Source organism: Culex pipiens, chromosome 2, assembly GCF_016801865.2.
Source record: "Culex pipiens pallens isolate TS chromosome 2, TS_CPP_V2, whole genome shotgun sequence".
Classification (NCBI taxonomy): Eukaryota; Metazoa; Arthropoda; class Insecta; order Diptera; family Culicidae; genus Culex; species Culex pipiens.
The window spans coordinates 60,044,024-60,063,421 of NC_068938.1; the positions used below are offsets into that span (position 1 = coordinate 60,044,024).

The 19,398-nt window shown below is 38.7% G+C and overlaps 1 protein-coding gene across 6 annotated transcripts in view; it reads right to left on the reverse strand.

Moving 5' to 3' along the window:
• Positions 1 to 19,105, reverse strand: part of LOC120413630 (nucleolar protein 4) — a 74,880-nt gene extending 55,775 nt beyond the window's left edge. For 2 of the 6 annotated variants that reach the window (XM_039574541.2, XM_039574540.2), the window contains exons 1-5: positions 18,303 to 19,102; positions 17,904 to 18,057; positions 16,536 to 16,633; positions 16,330 to 16,458; positions 15,362 to 16,261 (exon numbers count right to left, since the gene is read on the reverse strand). In XM_039574541.2, the coding sequence (XP_039430475.1) occupies positions 15,362 to 16,261; positions 16,330 to 16,458; positions 16,536 to 16,633; positions 17,904 to 18,057; positions 18,303 to 18,953 (1,932 nt within the window). In that variant the 5' untranslated portion in view covers positions 18,954 to 19,102. Of the gene's footprint in view, positions 1 to 15,361; positions 16,262 to 16,329; positions 16,459 to 16,535; positions 16,634 to 17,903; positions 18,058 to 18,302 lie in introns of all 6 variants that reach the window. The other 4 variants (XM_039574546.1, XM_039574544.1, XM_039574543.2 and 1 more) reach the window with 3 other exon arrangements.
• Between the last annotated feature and the right edge of the window lie 293 nt (positions 19,106 to 19,398).

Here is a 19,398-nt window from a genome sequence, read left to right on the forward strand (position 1 = left end):
ATTATCCTCAATGAAAAAGGGTTATTCTTAAAAGGCAACACATATTTGCTTAAAACTCGATTAAAATTTGCAGAAATCAACAAATAAAAATAATGAAAAAGGTATCTTGTTGCCAAGTCAAAGTCTTCACCTTACGAAACTTTCAATTTTTCTACTTTCATCCATAAACCACGTGGACTCTTTTTGGAAATTGCAAACATCAATCGACAATTGCCTATCTACAACCATAATCTTGTTCTTAACAGCATTGTCACCTAAATAACTTGAATCCTGCGCGAAAATAACTATTTCTTTCTTTAAATCTTTAAAAAAAACATTGGAAAAAGAACATAAGAAAATTGAAGGGTTGGAAGTATGATTTATTTTATGCGGCTTTTCCAATATTTCTAAAAATGTCATTTTTTCTGGAGTCTACTTTGGTTGTGTTTTTCATAAACATTTTCGATATTTTCTGTAAAAATAAGCATGCAGTAATTTTCCTCGAGAATCCAAGGGAAATTTCACATAAAATTTCGAAAAATTGGAGGTGTGCACTTGTACGTTCTCGAGATATCAATAAATGAAAGTAAAAAAACGAGTTTTTCGACTTGCCAAGCGCGAAATTGAAAAATGGAGAAAACGAGTAAAAAATAACATTTTTACTAAAACTGCGATAACTTTAACATTTCAGCGTCGACTTATACTTTTATAGGTATATTTGTAGCTTTAGTTCCAAACACTGTCAAAACGCCATTTCAAGTTTTCATACGACCTTTTCAAATTGTGTCCTAAAATGAAGTTTAAATTTATGATATTACAGTCGACTCTCTGGCTGTCGATCTTCTCGATATCAATAATTCTCCATCTATCGATGAATTCTTCAGTCCCTTCAATTTGCATACTTCAATTATCTTCATTACTCGATATTTTCTCTTGCTTGAAGGATCTCTTCCTCGACGGTCCCTTGGATTCTGTTTGCTTTAAAAATCTCTTCCGGTTGTCAACAATTTCACTTTCTCATGGCTTTTATAGACATTTTTCTTGGCGAAACAAAGCTTTGAAGGGTGTTTGACATTAGTTTGTTGTTGTTTGATGGACGTTGCCATGATTCTCTCCCATAGCTGGGTATCAAGAAAAAAATATTTTCAATCGAGTCTTCATTTTGCATCGTTCTGTAAGCTGATGATTCTCTTCCTCGACGATCCCTTGGAAATTGACAACCAGAGAGTCGACTGTATTTCTCATAACGATAAAGCTTATTTTTCTGAGTACAATGACCCTTTGAACGACCGCAAAGGATTAAAAAAATAACTTCACGGTCCTTCTTGACAGAAAAAGTCCTACTTGACAGCTCGACAGCATTAAAATGAAAAGAAGTGATCAGATATAGTTTTTAGTCGTGTTTTTTTTCCATTGTACATAATAATTTACATAAGGCTTTAGTACCCAATTAAGCTTGATTTTTGAGACTAGTAACTATTTTTTATTTGCATCAAAGACAGCTAAAATATGACGCGGAGTTTGATTTTTTTTTGGAAAAAGTAGTTTTTGCTAAAAAAATACGAAAATTAACATTTTTGGGACCACCCAAACGAAAACATTTTTTTTGCGAAAAAAAACTTAAAAACATCGAAAATTTTCAAAAAATCAAAAGATTCCTTAGTCAACTCAAACAACTCAAAGTGACTCTAAACGCAGGGAAACGCATTTTAAATTGATTTCAGCTGATTGTACTTAAATTTCCATTTAAGTTTTGAAAAAATATTAATATTTCGGGCCAATTTTGAAGGGGGGGGGAGACAAAAACTTAAAATAAAATTTGTACCAACCTAAATGCAAATAAAAATACATAAAATGAAACAAGAAAAACATAAAACAAGAGAAGAAAAATTTCCCTTAGAAAAAAAGTTGCTCAAAATGACCTCCTAAACAAAAAAAAATATTTGAGCATTTTACCAGATTTCACAACTTATTGGAAGGATCTTGCAAATACCTATCTAACGAAGGGTAGCATGATGATTTTTTTTTACAGCAGTGTTAATCAAAATTACTAACATAAATTTAAAAAAGGTGAAAATTTAAAGAACAAGCTTTTTTACATAATAAGTTTCCAAAGTATTTAATTATTGCCTTTTTTTGCTAGAAAATAAAGTTTATGCGGTGCTGTACATTAGACCAATTTTAAAGGGGGAGAAATTTGATCACAAACATTGAAATTAAAACTAATCTTTTGAGCTCCAATAGTTACCACAATCACAATTATCAACTCAAAAACGGTTGATCGAGCACATCTCCAGTAAGATCAACATTTTTGGTTTCAGAGGTGGCAACTGGGTAAGGCAATCTGACCATGTATGTGTGTGTGTGTGTGTGTGTGTGTCTGTGATCCAGCAACTTGAAGGGTACGTACCTCTTTACACTGCTGCTCCTCCAGGAGGAGATGGATGTTGTGTGTTTTCCCACCCCACGCACCCAGAAATGGGGAATCGATTTTCTCCCCATTTTCCACACCACCCACTCTCCCCAGTTGAGAATCGAGAATTTGAACAAGGTATCACAAACGCACACCCACATACACACAGGAGCACATTATAGTGAGTGAGAGAGACACAGAAAACGCATAAGACGATATGAAGATTTGGGGTTGCGGATTGGAAACATGGCAAAAGCCCCCCCAGCGGCAAAAGCGGCATCACACTGGCCTCACACCTTGGCAAGGACCTGCCAAGAAGAGTGGGTGGATAACATTCTCCAATCCTTAATCTTATGCCACCCTACTTAGAAGATGCTTTCAAAGATGTTCGTCTCCCCCCTCGCCCTGACACCGACCCCTGCTTTTCCTGCGTACTATGTGTGTGTGTTTGATCCGTTTGTTCAAAACTCATCCCAGAAAGCATACAGGCCAAGACGGCCACCCCAGTTTGGCCTTATACCACCACCCACAGTCTTTTCTTATCAAATGTTTGGTGTGCTGGGTGGTTTCTCGACACTACGGAGCTGTTCTCTGTTCAAACGTAAATGAAACGTTGTTTAATTTTTACTGAAATTTAAAGATTATCACAGTCGAAAAGAAAATTGCTAGTATTTGATTAAGGCTTTTGATGCAATATTTTCTGAGTGCAATATAGATATCACTTTTTCTGATCAAGCTCAAATTCACGACTTTCATCAAAATCAGACAAACCTTACTTTTGTGACACTAAAATGATTTGGTTCTAAAAACACCCAAAAAGCAAAAATTGGTTTACAGGACCTTTTAAAAAAAACTCTAGATTTCACCTCTTTCACAAAAACTGGGAAAACTGAGAACTCATTCTACAAAGGTTCAATTGTTTTTCAAGGTACTTCAGCATTTTTTATGGTAGTAATTTCAAAGAAAAATAAAAAAAATTGTAAAACTTGAGTAAGTAAACCATCTTGATGTTCAAATATTGGCAAAATATGACAAAATTTACATTGAAAGCATATTTCTGAGCACAAATCTACGGGTAATTTTAAAATTCAAATCTTTAGCTGTTATTAACAAATTATTTTAAAAAATCGCCGAATTACTTATTTTCAGAAGAATATTTTCGAGGATGTTTTTTAATTAAAAATTTACAGCAAAAGATATGATTTAAAAAAATACTTTCATATTTGTGCTCAGAAATATGCTTTCAATGTTCATTTTATGAAAATTTGTAAAACGTGTCTCAAAAGATCTTAGCACTTAAATTAAACAAACGATCAGAGATAAATCCTCGTTTCACTGAATTTCTAGAGAATTACTCTACTCATCTTAGCTGTACGGAATTATGTGTGTACGCTCCCCCCGATCTTTACCCGTTTCTCCAGGATTCAGTCCAAGGAGCAGAGGGTGGTCAAATGTATCCTGTGTCTTGGACCGTCTTCTTGGCTTGGGCTTGTATCTCCATCGAAGATGTACTCCCACCATTGCTCTCCCTGAAAGTCCCTACTCGGTTCCAAGACCTAAGGTTTTCCTTCGTCATTCCCCAGCCCCCCTTGGAAAACCTCGCACCCCTCTCCCCATCTTTGGTACTCCCTGGCACCATCATCAAAAATCCTATTATATAGATGAGTTTTCTTAGAAGCCAAACTTTGCCAAATGCCAACCAAAAGGACCAGGGCCACCGACCGCCCCAAGCCGTCGTCAACAACCAAAGGAGGACCAGTCCAGGACTCCACCGAGATGCTTTCGAAGTTGTCCGGAAATGGAGAAAGGAAAGGCATCTTAGAGCGTGTAGAATGAATGGCTCCCAGCAACGATTCAACTGGGTACAGGGAGACGAACCTGAGACGAGGGTCCGGCAGTTCGTGGTGAAACCGGTGTGGTCCGGTTTCGTTGTCCCTTGAGGGTGCGCAGGGGTAGATCCCGAGCAGATCCACCCCCGGAAAAGCAGAGGGAAAAAAAACATCGCTCGAGCAGGGAGTGTGGACGTCTTGACGTGCAAGAGGAAACCATGACTCAGAAGAAAATAGTTGAACTTTTTTCTTTTGCTCAGCTTCTTTTATTTTGGCTGCTGCTGCTTTGTCCCTCCACTAGGGAGGGGGGACCAATAAAAGAATTTCGACGTTGGCAAAAAGAAATATGATTATTATTCGATGAGGGGGGGCAACCCCGAATCCCGAAAGTTGACTCCCAAATGGGAAAGGACACACACACACACACATACCCAGCGTAGCACCGAGTGAGGGAAAATGTTTGCTGGAGTCGAACATAGCGAGGACACGATAATAAATTATTATTTATGGAATAATGTGTGTGTGTGTGTGTGTGTGCAACCAACCAAACGGGACCACGCGGTCGCTTCTTACAAATTGAGTTGTTTCCATGTATTTTTTAGATCTGCATTCTATACATGCAAATAACTCGCATAGGCATTTGGATGGTGTTAGCTCTGCCGAGCTTCGGTGACCCATTTCTACGCTGGCTAGCCAAGCGCGAGGTCCCTCAGCTTGAGTCGACAAGCCCCGCCCTGAAGAACGTTTGCATCAATCGGATTCAAACGTTATTTAGAACTTCCGAACCCTTGTCAAATGGACAAGGACCCAGCGCGTATATAGTAACAGTAACAGTATTCCTAATTCCAGCCATAGTCTACCAAGTCGCGATGGCCTAGTGGTTAGCATTTTTGCTTACCAATCCAAAGGACGGGGGATCGAACCCCGACTCGAGCGACTTTGATTTTTCGTTCATGTTCAGAGTTTCAAGATTTATATTTCCTATAATTTCTCGTTGGGAGCAGATGGGAGTCGAACCCAGGACCATTCGCTTACAAAGCGAACACCGTAACCAGTCAGCCACGGCCGCTCCTTAATTATTATTTATGGAATAATCATCTGAAAAACATCATGTTACATGCTGATACTTGAAGTCTGTAAAAAAGGAGTAAATTCATATTGAAGTACTCAGATAAATATTTAAAAAAAAAACAAAAATTTTAATTTTTATTATTGACAAAACAGGATTTACCAAGAGAGAAATAAACTACAATTACTGCGATACGACGATACTCAGCTCGATATTCAGCTATTTGTTAAATTTACTAAATTTATTAATTTATTAAATTTATAAGTTCATGTTTACTTCAGAACAATTCCAGCTAAATTCAGGAATTTTTCTGGTACTTTTGTACCCGACCCTCTCCGATTTCAATGAAACTTTGTAGACATGTTATCCTAGTCCTTTAAGAGCCATTTTTGTGTATATGGAGCCAATAGTACTCGAAAATAACATTTGAGAAGGGCGTAAGGTATTTGAATATTTTTGTATTTTGTAATATAAAAATTACTGTATCTAAGCCTAAAACTTAAATTTAAAGGTTATGTGACGATTTTTTTTCGTTCAAATTTTTTGAGGAAATAGCCTAGAATGTTGCAAAAAGATTTACGAAAAATGAAGGATGGTATGTCTCTCCTAAAAAAATACAAAAATCATTTACTAAAACTGTTTTTTCGAAAAGTGATCTTAACGTCAAAATTAAAAAAAAAAAACAGTTGTGGGGATCGATTTTCCAGCCAATTTTACATAAAAGTCTCCATATTGACCATTGTCCTATGTCCAATCCTTGGGAAGATACAGCGGCTTTAAAAATGAAAATGTTGAAAAAATGAGTTTTTTGGTGGTTTTTGGCAATTTCTATTTGACAGGCTTGGTTTTTCAGTCTCGTAAATATTTTTACCGGAAAGCTCGTCTAATTTCCCATAAGTTTGCCTTTGACAGCTTTTTGATTTATATCGTTTTTATGTTTACGTAAGCAAATTTACTGTCCTGGTTTCTACCACACTGAAAAAAATATTCTATTTTCAGTTATAAGCAATGCAATTAAGCTTTTATCTGTAAGCCCTTACATCTAATTGAAATGCTGTCAAAGGCAAACTTATGGGAAATTGGACGAGCTTTTCGGTAAAAATATTTACGAAACTGAAAAAGCAAGTCTGTAATATAGAAATTGCCAAAAACTCATTTTTTCCGCATTTTTATTTTAAAACCGCTGTATCTTCCCAAGGATTGGACATTGGACAATGGTCAATATGGAGACTTTTATGTAAAATTGTCTGGATAATCGATCCCCACTATTGGTTTTTAAAACTTTTAATGTTTAGACCACTTTTCAAAAAAAAAACAATTTTAGTAAATGATTTTTGTATTTTTTTAGGAGAGACATATCATCCTGCATTTTTCGTGAATCTTTTTGTAACATTCTAGGCTATTTCCTCAAAAATTTTGAACGAAAAAAAATCGTCACATCACCTTTCAATTTAAGTTTTTGCCTTAAAAATCAAAAAAGCTCATTGATGTGGCGTGTATTTTTGTTTCAGTGTATTTTTTTCAGAGAGCCCGTCTGATTTCCTACAAGTTTGTCTTTGACCACTTTTTGATACGACGCAAAGGCTTTGAGATACAGTAATTTTTAAATTACAAAATACAAAAATATTTAAATACCTTACGCCCTTCTCAAATGTTATTTTCGAGTACTATTGGCTCCATATACACAAAAATGGCTCATATAGGACTAGGATAACATGTCTACAAAGTTTCATTGAAATCGGAGAGGGTCGGGTACAAAAGTACCATAAAAATATCTGATTTGAGCTGGAATTGCTCTTCATAATTAAAATAATGATTGCTTTTGAATGCTTACAGAACAAATGAAAACAATAAGTGAATCTAAAACAACTGCTTCAAAGCTGTTATGAGTTGGACTCTTGTTTTGAATAAAAATAAGTTTTATTCCAACATCACAACATCTTAATTTTTTTTACTCCAATTAGGCCTCATTTAAGTTTAATTTGGCTCACCAAATGGGTCAAATAAGGCCAGTTTTCTGTTGGTATTTATGGTTAGAGTCAACAATATGATTTTTTGGCCAACAGTCAACCAATAGGATATCATTGAAAAAGTCAATTAGTGTTTGAACAATATGGCAAAAATATTTTTTGTAAAACAGCCATCTAAATTCTAGAAATATTTGTGTAAAATTGTCAAATGATTTTATATCCTTTTTTGATTATAAAAAATGAGAAAGAGCTAACAGATGCTAACAGATTCAGAAAAAATACAAAATCTCAGAGAAACCAACAACATTATAACAGAAAAAAACTTCAACTTCAAAATACTTGCAAGTTTGGCAGCCAAAAGTTACCATTCAGGAATTCGACGCGACGACTGGGCAGAACCACCAACCCGTAGTCAGGCTGGTGGCGTATCAAGCCAACCAGTCAGCATCTTAAGCATCGGGAGGATAACTTATTCGATTCTTCGACGCCACTGCCAAGAAGCAGGAAGCGAAAATACTTTGCTGGCCACCACCCTCGCTTGCCGGGGGCCAGAAAAGCAGCTTCCGAATAATTGAAATAACTCCAACCGAACCAACTGCGAGATATTCCCCCGAAAATCCGGCAGCGAAAGCCATTCCACCGGGGAAGGGCTAACTTTTCCGATTTCCGTCTCGCAAGGATTTTGGCCATATCTCTGGGCTCAATCCACTCCAAGAAGCAGTAGGGAGGGGGTGGCAATCTGATATGTTCGAGACCATGGTCAAAGTCTTGGCTCAACTTGCTCAAAGATTAAAGTTGCTTCACGAAAAATATTTTCGACAACTACTCCTCTACCCTTTCCCTCCCTGAACTGCTGGACGTTCCTGACGAAGTTTTTCCATCCCCTTGCTCCGTGTCCTCGGTGTCCCACTTTCCTTGGACCACCCACCCCCGGACTTTCCATCCTGGCAGCACGGCCAAGGGAGAGCCCGTTATTGGAATTGCTGTTAATATATTTTTTATACCTTCTCCCTCCCCGGTCGGTCCCGGTTCCTCAATCGATACGGACATCCCAGTAGAAGTGGAAAAAGTGTATCCGGAGGAGCGCCCGCAAGGATGATTGAAGACGCCAGTATAGGTTCCACCCACCCCACCCCTCCGAACCATGGTCATTTCCAGCAAAACCCTCATCATTTGGACAGCCGAATTGCTCTAGCTTTTTCTCTTCTTCCAATTTTTTCCTTCTTTACTCAACCGTTGACATCGACGACTCCTCCGAAACCACTTCTTCTCGGGGGAGAAAAACTTCACCACCTCCCTTAGCCTGGCCTGTCCAACCCTATTTGCACCAACCGACGCATCCAACCCCACCCCCTGCATACAGTCTCGAAAGGAGGAAAAAAATATTTGTCCGCTTTTGGGACGGTCGGGTGTCACCGTCAGAGGGAAGGAAACTCGGTAGAAGCAAACAAAAGGACGAAGGGATCGGGTTTTTGTCCACTTGCCTTTTCTTTGGGCAGAGGGGGAAAAACTTCAGGTAGATGGTGTGGCCTTTCGGGAAGAAATTAAAAATTTGACCAAATTCGAATGGGTTTCCGGGTGAAATGAAGAAATCTTATTTGTTTTACTGAGAGCTTCCTAAAAATGAATGAAATGAAGTTAAATGTGAACAGATCTCAAAATAATAATACGGAAAGAAGACAAAAAAAGTATTTCTGCACATCTTTATAGTTTTCGACCTCTATGAAAAATGATTTTTTTTTTTTCAAATATTGCAAAATATGCATATTTTTTAAGGCACTAAATAATATTGCATGCATCTGTTCACGGTTTCCAGCTTGGATTTTGGGGTTATTTCAAAGAAAGCTAGAAATCTGGTAAATTTGGGTTGGAAACTTTTTATTTGAGGTCAAATAAGTTATTTAGAGCCTCTTGAGGCACAGTCATAAGAAATTTGATGAATATGAATATGAACATGAACCCATCGATTTCCATGTACTTTTCTGAAGAAGAATCCTGTAAAATCGAAAAAAAAAATCTTTAAAAAAAATTGGCTCTAGACCCCCGACGAAATATTTCGCCAGACCCCGCAAAATGTCCCTTCTTTTATGGTGCCAAATATCAGACTTTTTCTCGGAAAAATAAACCATGCTGTTACTTTATTACTGAAAATAAACCTTTGTTGGAAAAATCGCAGCATTCCGCAGACAACTGCTTGAATTTCGTGTGATTGAGCTCATAATGAAGCACCCGCACTCGAGCAGTTTCTGAAAGTTCGCTCCATAATAACACAGTAAAAAAATGTGTAAATTTTGAAGCTTTAATTTTGAAAGATTGAATATTACCACTTTTATAATGTAATTTTACCTCAATTTAGACTGAAAAAGTACATTACAACAGAAAAGTGGTAAAAATACACATTTCCAGAGGTAAAATTACAAATTTTTTCTGACATAAAAGATGTACCCCTTCCCAGATGTAATATTACCGTGATTTTTTTTTCTGTGAAATGCATTGTAGAAAAAAGCAAAAGCTGCTCGACGACGGGTGCTCCGTTGGGATTAAGTCTAAAAACATCGCTACAGTTCAGCCCAGCAATGAATGGTGAAAAGTCAAATTTGAACCACCCTATTACTGATGGAAATTGTTAGGAGTCTAATATGTATTAGATAACAACATTTTTTGTGCGCTCATTAGGGTGCTCATCGGTGCTTGGATGAAAAAAAAAACAATTTTCGTCGATTTAATAAAAAAACTACTAAAAACCTTTTTTATCAAGAAATCATAGCTTCATTTTAACTAATTTTAGCTCTCCGGGTTGTATTGAGAAGGTGATTGTCTGACAATCAAGAAGAAAAAAAGCAAAACTTGTATAAACCTTTAAATTGCCGTTTTGACGTCGACTAGTTTTGGTGTTTTTTTACGAATAATATTTTTTTTTAATTAAATGGTTAAAAAATATAAGGGTTTAACGGCCAACAGTCTCGAGGTATTAAAAAAATGGAAATTAGTGCAAATCAAAGCGAGGGCATGGCAACTTTTTCCGTTTCTGTGTGAACTAGCAGAACGGAAAAAAAATATTTGCTACATGGCATAATTTATTTTAAACTAAAAACATTTTTTTTAATTCGGAAGAATTATTAAACTGTGATAAATTTAATCACAAATTAATTTAAATTCAAAGTTGTTCTGCACTGCAAAACCGTTTCAGAGGGTAGATGTTAAATTATTAGTATTATTACTATCAGTATCCTGCATCCCATTAGGCTGAGCTTGTCAGGAGGCGCATTAGTTTGAGACATATTCAACAACAACATACAGCAAAGTTGTACTCCAGCTTGACCACTCTCCGGCGTATGGATCTAATATCTTATACTTTGACCAATTTGATTCCAATTTCGGGTGAAGATGGAACCCCGGACCTTTGGAATGGGTACACGGTAGTCTGATGTTATTCTTCACCGTCGTACATAGAAGGAGGGTTTGGTAACGGGTCTACTAGCTTTGCCGTTCCGGGGGTGCAGTGGCCATTCAATTTACCCAAACCACCCCAACAAGGGGAGTAGTCGCCCAACCCTGGTAGAACAGCACAGGGTGGAAAGTGGGTGGCAGTGTTTCTTCCGTTGTCGTCGTAGGGCCTAATGTGTTTCTTGGGCAACTTGAGTGTGGGTGTGTGTGCGGTGCTGTCTCTCGCCCACTCTCGGTCCAAGTCAGGGAAGAAACCTTTCCTTCACTTCGAAGAAGGCATCCTCCTTCGAATAGTCCCCCCTAATACATAAACATCGAGCCACCCTGGGACCGGGGCCTGGGATGGAATGGGGCGGTTGTTCTCTCACTCTGGACCAACGGACCGGCACAGATTCAACTCCTCTCTATCGGGGCCGGATCCTTGGCATTGTGGGGAGTTTCGGTTGGGGGGAGGGTAGTTCATTTGGTATGGCCCCCTTCTCTAGCAGCGATGCCGGATACCACCACCCAACATTAGGATCCTATATTTAATAAGTATATACTCGGCAGCAGCCAGGCAGCAACCCATCTTTCGGTTTTGGTCCCAATCTCGATTCCTTTAATACATAGAAGGACGCCCAAGACTTCATTGGATCGAGACTCAGGGCCAGCATCTTCTTATACACTTCTTAACTGTGTGTGCTCCAAGACTCCAAGACGTTACTCATCCCATCCGGTTTGGCCCTGCTAGCTTGGCAAGAACCACCCCAACTACCCCGGCATAAGGCCAAGCCAGAGCCAAGGAGCTCGTCTCTGAAGACGATGGTGTTCCCTTCCCGCCGTGTCCTCGGTCCCAATCTTGACTGCCTGCCGAGCATCGGACAACTTTTTGGGTTCAGCCTGGCACCGGATCCGTCCGGAGGGAAGGAGAGTCCCACTTTCGGATTGCTAGCACCCTCCCCCTTCCTTTCCGTGCCTATCCTGCCGTTGCTATTCCTTGGAGAAATTTATACCGAAAAAAATACGAAATAATAATTTGGAGAAAAAGCGTTTCCCTTTTTTTCCATCTCCCTTCTTTTGACAGTTTGATGAAGGAGGATGTCGAGTCGTCAACGGAGAAGCGGAGCGGATCCTTGCTTCCAGGGGGGTTGGTGAGGTGGAACACGGAATCCGTATTACATGTAGCCGGGGATAGCCTAGCAAAGGCACTATGCCGACTGCCAGTCAGTTGGCAAAACTGTCGCATCCGTTTTGAGTGGGAATTACTCTACCGGGACGTAATGGTGGTTTCCGTTAATGAATTTGGCCTGTCTCGAGCGCGCACTGTTGTTGTCGAGCGCGCTCTGTTGTTGTTTCGTAGGCTTGCTGGTTAGTCATCTTGTTTTTTTTTTTTTTTTTGTGAGAAGACTCTACGTCTGTAGATAATCTTGTTGAATTTATTATTCAGTCATACAATATTCACCTTTTACAAAATATCTCGTATTACTTCCCTCCCTAAAGCTGTTCCAATCGAAAGAACCAAATTTGAACCAATTCATTTGCGAACCAAAACATAACAGTTTCAAGTAAAAATGCTATTAAATCATTCAAAAGAACCAAACGCCTCCATTGAATCCCCCTTTCTCACATGAATTCATGAAGGCGCTTAGTTTCTATGCACTCGAAATAAGTGTAATTTTAAGCCAGAAACTAACTAAAATTTATTTCTGCAGAGTATGACGAAAAATCATAATAAGGTTAATCATACTAACATTTATTTTCAAAATGTTGAGCTGCATAAATTTAAAAAAAAATGTCCCAACATAATCTTTCTACGCCACTATTCCAAGGGTTGCTCCCGTGTACACAGAAAAAAATAATGTAAATTTGGAAGCTTTAATTTTGGAAGGTTGAATATTACCTCTTTTATGATGTAATTTTACCTCAATTTAGACTGAAAAAGTGACATTACACAAGAAAAGTGGTAAAGTTACACATTTCCAGAGGTAAAATTACACCTTTTTTCTGACATAAAAGATGTACCCCTTCCCAGATGTAATATTACCATGATTTTTTTTTCTGTGTACTGTCACCAACGTATCCCACTGTGGCGTCCCCGTCCGCTCCTCGTACCCCGTTCCGTCAACGGGAAAAAGGGGTGCCTGATGGGCACGTGTCAAAACAGCGCGCGAGAAAGAGGCGCACCCTTTTCTGAGCCGTACCCATCTATATCTACCTGCCGTGGCCGTGGTGGCAGAGTATTAGAGTCCCGTGCCACGTCCCCGGGCCAAGAACTCCACCCTTTCCTTTTCCCCGTAAGAAGAAAACCCTGCACCCAAGAGGGGTGTAACGCGTGCAAAAATGAGAAAATCATCAAACTAATTCCATTAGTCACATTGCTGCTGCTGCTAGAGCGACGAGTCCTGAACAGGCTTTGAAGTTTCGTTCTAACCGACGACCCCTCCAACAAGGAACTGCTTTAGCGCGGAAAGTGGGATCGGCCTCCTGGCGGCACGAGTTCATGCCCCGTGCCAGGCATCGAAAGTGGTTTCCTTTCAGAGGCCTCTCTCTCCGCTGTCATTAAATCATTCCCGTCCATTATTAACTCATTTGTGTTGCCATTAAAACTTGCTCCCGGACCACGCGGTGCGTTCTGAGGCTCAATAATTGCCCCATTGAACGGCACTCGCGAAAGTAACGTACTGGAGAGGATGGGTAATGGTGTGGAAAATTGGTACAGGATTGATTGGATTAGATTTATTATTGGACGAAACCCTATCTGGGTTATCAGTGAACTGAACTGTACATAGGTTGAGTCGTACCGGCCAGCAAAATTGTCCCATCTGAATTTTCATGTCTGAGAGAAGAAAATGTGTTTTTGTCCTACATCCGTCACATTTTAAGTCAAAAAAGTAATTTGTTACTACTTCAAAGCACACAATAAGCAAAAGATAATGGTTGTAAAGTGAAGAGAAGACAAGAAACTATCAGAAAATATAAATAAAAGTTCTAGCAAACTTCAAATCAAAATAACATGCATTGAAGAAGGGTCAATGACCCTGGGTCATTCTCTACCAACTCTTACAGCTGTTGTCCCGATCAACCTCGGATTTTCGTGAAAATTTGGGGTGATTTTGGTGTTCGATTACAAGTCTAATGAACTTGGATCGGGTTCATATTTGAACTGGGGGTTCCTTGACCAAAATAATTAGACCCTTATTTTTTGTATGGACATTAGGATGACTTACGCCAGATTAAGGTGGGCCAAAAAATTGCAATTTTAGTCGAATTTCGCAAAAACTACATCTTAAAATAAAAAAATAAAATCTACACGCGGTTTCAATCAATTAAGGGGTTACATACATGTAGAAAATCACAAAATTTTATGCTACAGATTATTTCATAAATCCACTCAAAACATGATTTTTAATCACTCCTGAAAGTTTCATGAAGATATTTAATGATTAAACTGAGTAAGAGACGATTTAAGTTCAAAATTTTGCCATGCGCAAAGCGGGCTGTCAAACTTTGTTGGCGTTTTTCTCTAAACCCCGTGTTGATTTAGTCGATATCTCGAGATGGGATGGACCAAATTGGCTGAAATTTTAGGTGAAGACTCTCAAGATGTATCCCGTGTGCATGACGAAGCCCAATTTTTAAAATTAGCTTTTTAAAAAAATACAAAAATCAAAAACAAACGGTTTTTTAATATGAGAAACACAAAAATATTTTTATCTTTTTTTATAATAAACTTTTTGAAAATCGGGATTCGTCATGCACACGGAATCGGTTTAACGAGTATTCACCAAAATTTTGAGCCGATTTGGTCAAGACTTTGTTGAGATATCGTGGCATCCGTTTTTTTGAAACTGCTAACATAAAATTGCTATATCTCGGCAACGATGCAACCAAATACCTTCAAATTTGTTTTGAAAGTAGGCGAAAATGTATATTTTAATGCCATGAAAAAAGAATTTAAAAAAGTTGAAGTGTGTGCTCATACTAACTTCTGACTTTTTTGCCAATATACATGTATGTAACCCCTTAAGCTCTCTTTGACTTTGGTTTTGTGATAAGTTGGACTTTTAATTAGGTTTCTATTAGGTTTAATAACTTGACAGGTACGTTTTTCTTCTACAACTTGCAGACTTCGTCAGTCTTCTGTTCTCGACTAAGCCAATCCACAGATAATTTGGAAATAAAAAAACGGCTAATAAGATCCAGAGATATATTTTTTTCAAAACAAAATCGACACATCAACAAATCTTTCCATACAGAAATCTCTTATAATTGCCCGAAAACTTATTATGTCCATATAAATAAATTAGTATTGTTAAGGAAAAAACATATATATTTTTATTTATTTTTTTGTAAAACAGTGTAAAAATTATGTTAAACAAATATTTGCAAACAACACGTAGAAAAAAGAGTTTCCAAAGTCGTGATTCGTTAACATGCGTTCATGAAAGTGCCAACTTTTTCACCCGTGTAATCTGTGTTGCATACCTTACAAAAAAGCTTGTGCAATGCATGTAAAAAATACAGGAAGTGATTTTCGTAATGTATAAACCGTTAAAATCAACTCAAAAATGCCAACTGTTACACGTTATTCACATATTTCGGAATTATGAGTTTCTTTCAAAACTTGATTTGTCTATTCCAACAAAAATAGGAAAAAATATATCCGTCTACTCACCATATTCAGCGCGTCATCGTCCGTGACCCCCATACTGCGAGTTAGCTCCAAGTAAGTCGACGTAATTGGTACCGACTCACTCCGACTTTGCCCGCTCGCATCACTGTCACCATCACTATCATCAAATTTATCGTCTAGGTTATTATTCAGTCTTATTTTCTCGCTCACTTCCGACGAAGGCTCACACGATGCAAATAGCTCCTTGGAGGATAACAACTCCGGCCTTGCACCATCCCCCACCGACAAAACTTCCCCGTTTTCGCCATCGTCATCCTCTTCATCATCGGCATCGGCATCGACCTCGACGGCTGCTTTGGCAAGGCTTCTTCTGCTTCGACTTTTAGAACTTTCCTCATCCTGCGGTGCGACAGTTTTAGGCACTTTTGAAGAATTGCGTCCGGATGGCTTATCAGAATCAGGCGTTCCGGTAAGATCCACCACCATTTCTTCGTCCTCCTCGACCGTCTCACTTTTCCCTTCATCCCGGCGCGAACTTTCCACCGCACTACATTCTTCCCGTTTCTTCACGTTATCGTAGAACGTCTTCAGCAACTGATAGTACGTCGAACTATTCCCCCCGGCACGATCTCCACCCTGGCCACCCTGCACTTTGTAGCAATCCATCAACTTTGCGTAAACTTCATCACTGGCTAAACTATCAAAACTTGAACTAACAACACTGTTGCCGCGCGTATCGCGTGCCAACGAAGACGGCAACACTGCGGCTCCATCGTCAAACGATTCCTCCGTTACGGAGCAGACGGGACTGCTGGGGGCCGTCGGCGCAGGATCCTCCAGCTTAATTGGAGAATTCGGACGCATTGCTTTCGAACATTGGCCGCAAAGGGACAGGAACTTGGTGACCGCCTCGCGGGGTAGGAAGGCGTAGGTTTCCGTGATCTGAGGGAGAAATTACAAACACAAAGTTTTTAAATCTGCTCTATAGATCCCCGGGAATAGATAGGTACCGTTCGGTAGGTTCTCTTCTGGCCGGCGTGCCGCGTTGAGCGGCTTCCCAGTGAAACGTGCACGCCGTAGATGATGTTGAAGAAGTTTTCTACAACGGCGACCTTCTTGTACGGTTGAGTATCGGTTTCCTGGATGTAGGGATAAGGTAAAGAGTTAATGTTAGTGTATACTTGAAATGTGTAAAATATTGCCTTCAAAAACGTACCGTGGTGTTTGGAGCAAACAGCAGGCATCCATCGTTCTCCTCCTGATTGTGAAACACGAAAATATCCTGGAAGCCTTTCGGTTTGTTGGTGGTGAAGCCTGAAGAAATCATAAAAAAAGATTAATACAATGTATTGTTTGTATATATTGATTATTTTGTATAAAATTTCAATCGAAAAGTTTATTCCAGTGGATTTTTTGTTGAATCAGCTTAAAAAAATAAAACAAAATGTTTGGGTTACTTCACAGTACGTGTTTTTTTATTGCTCTATTTTTCAAAGTTAATTTATCATTTGATATTAAAATACTTTCTAATTTCTAAGAAGACAAAATACATAAAAATCATAAAAAATATAAGTTGTTTACTTGTTTTCGAAAGCAATCTTTTTTTATAGATTTTATAAAATATTCAAATAATAGAGCCATATTGACTCAGTTGTTATTATTTTAATCATGTCTGAAATAAATTTAAAAAATCATTATTTTTTAACAAATTTGCCCTATTGATTATTTCGAAATTGTGTATATACATAAAATGACTATGATTGGAGTAATAAATTTTCCATGAATTTCTACGTACAATAACAAAAAAAAAAAACAAAGTATCGCAAAATGTTTAGTTTAAAAATAAGTTTCAATGGAACCGACAAAGGAAAAATAAAATATTTCTTCTTATAAATTAGGCTGCTACAAATTTTATTGAAGGTTTTTGCCCTTCGGCTTTGGTCAAAGTCGAAAGAAAGGGGATTAAAATAAAACTACAAAAACTACATTCTAATATTTTAAAAATAAATTATGATATGCTTAGTATCGATTTTTTAAGTGATGTGGTTTTATTCTATGTAGGGTCTCAATATTCAAAATTGTTTAAAAAAAAGCTTCAAAAAACTCTTTCTGATTAAAAAAAAACCTTTAAAATGTATCCATACAATTTTTAATATGTTTGATTAACCTTTCGGAAGATAGACACAGAACAACAAAAATTATGCATGCTTTTCCAAATTTCAAGCTTATAAGTGTTCTAAAACGAATTTCCCTATTCAGACTGTAGTTCCCCCCTTGTAATTAGAAACTAAGCAACGATCATGTAGTCTACGTATGTTTGACGAATAAATAAATAAATAAGATTTATTAATCATAGTTATTATTATGCCCCCTGATTTTTCCAAGAAATTTTGAAACAAAACATGAAGTAAAGTTTTGCAGTGGCCTTAACTATCGGTATATTTTTTTTAATATTTAATGTTATACCATTTTTTTGGTTGCACTTCGGATTCCATTCAAGTTTGAAAGTTTGAACTTTAAAAAATATTTGCAACTACCATATTATAAAAAAAATTCTTTAACAATTGTTTTGTCACAAACTCACCTTTCGTCTTCACCCAGAACCTAAACTTGCTGCTGTCTGGGTTGTTCATCTCCTGTCCCTTAAGAGTTTTGATGATCCGTGCTTGCTTTTTCAGCGTGATCGTTTTCGTTTTAGCCCGATCGCCGTACGTTTGTATCACCCACGGTTGAAAAATCTGTAACCACGGATGTATCACAATTACGTTTCATATTAGGCAAAACCAAGCATAACACCAACAACACAATCGCAAAGCATCAAAGAAGCGCATACATGTACAAAAGCATTAAAGAAGCAACAAAAAGCATAAACAACACATCTACCACGTCGATGGCCTCGTAAAAAAGCAAGCAAGCAAAAACAACAACACCAAAAAGAATAACAGACGAAAGCACTTGAACTGAATAATAAAAGTCTATTTACTTCAAACATCTGATCACGTGTGTAGTCGTATTTCGGTCGCTTCCGCCGGGGTGAATCCGTCTGTTCGTCCTCCCCCACATCCTGCGCCGGCGGTTCCGACGACCTGTTGTAGTAGTCGACACCACCACCAACGCCAGCAACCGAAGTCGATTCATTCAAATCAGCTGTTTTTCCTCCCAGCAGAGATTTTCCATTTTTCTGCTGCCCACTTTGTTCTTCCACACTGCTGCCGCCACCACCCACACCGAAAGAGTTTTCCTCACCAACACCAGCAGCGCTTGTGGTGGGTGGTGGAGGAAACCTTCGTTCGGCACTCGTCGGCGGTCCTTGCGCCACCAAGGACAGCAGCGTCGAAGCCGACGAGGACGACGAACAGGATGAAAAAGACGATTCTTTGCGCTTTCGTTTGGCGCGCTGCTGGCCTTGCCGGTGAAAGTTTGTTTGTAAAGTGAAATTTTGCAACACATTTTCACCACCCCCAAATGACGTCATCGCCACCGTTTTATCCGTGTTGGTAAAGGGTTCCACCGCGGAAAGCATCCGCCGCAGCGTGGAACTCGCGTTCGCGCCAAAAAAGCTTCCCGAAGCCGCGCCGCCACCCACGCCCGAAAATTCGAATCCGTCAAAACCGTGACTTTTCCGATCCGACATCGTTGAGCAAAATCGAAAATTAACTAATATTTAACAAAAAAAATCTCCCACAAACTTCATAGCACAGAAACGAAAATTTTGAACAAACTGGCAAAAAACTCAACAATTTCAAAAAGAAACACAAAAACGTAAAAACGGACCCGTGATCGACTCTAAAGATACATGCTGCAAACTGACCATCGCCAGCGGTCGGTCCAAAGGACCACATCTTTCGGGAGAAGGACCCGAAAAAACCTGTTTTTTTGAAGGACCACAAAAAATTTAAGAAGTCTCAAAAACAGAGATTTCTCCTTTCAAGCAGTTCCGGAAAAGAAAGCGAATGAAAATACGGTAACGAATACATGTGCGCCACGCGTCTGTATGGGTGCGCCGATTTTCCCCTCCAAAGTGTGTGCTGAAAGTGTGTGCGTGCCCGCGTGTGATGGTGTTGGAAGAATGGAAATTC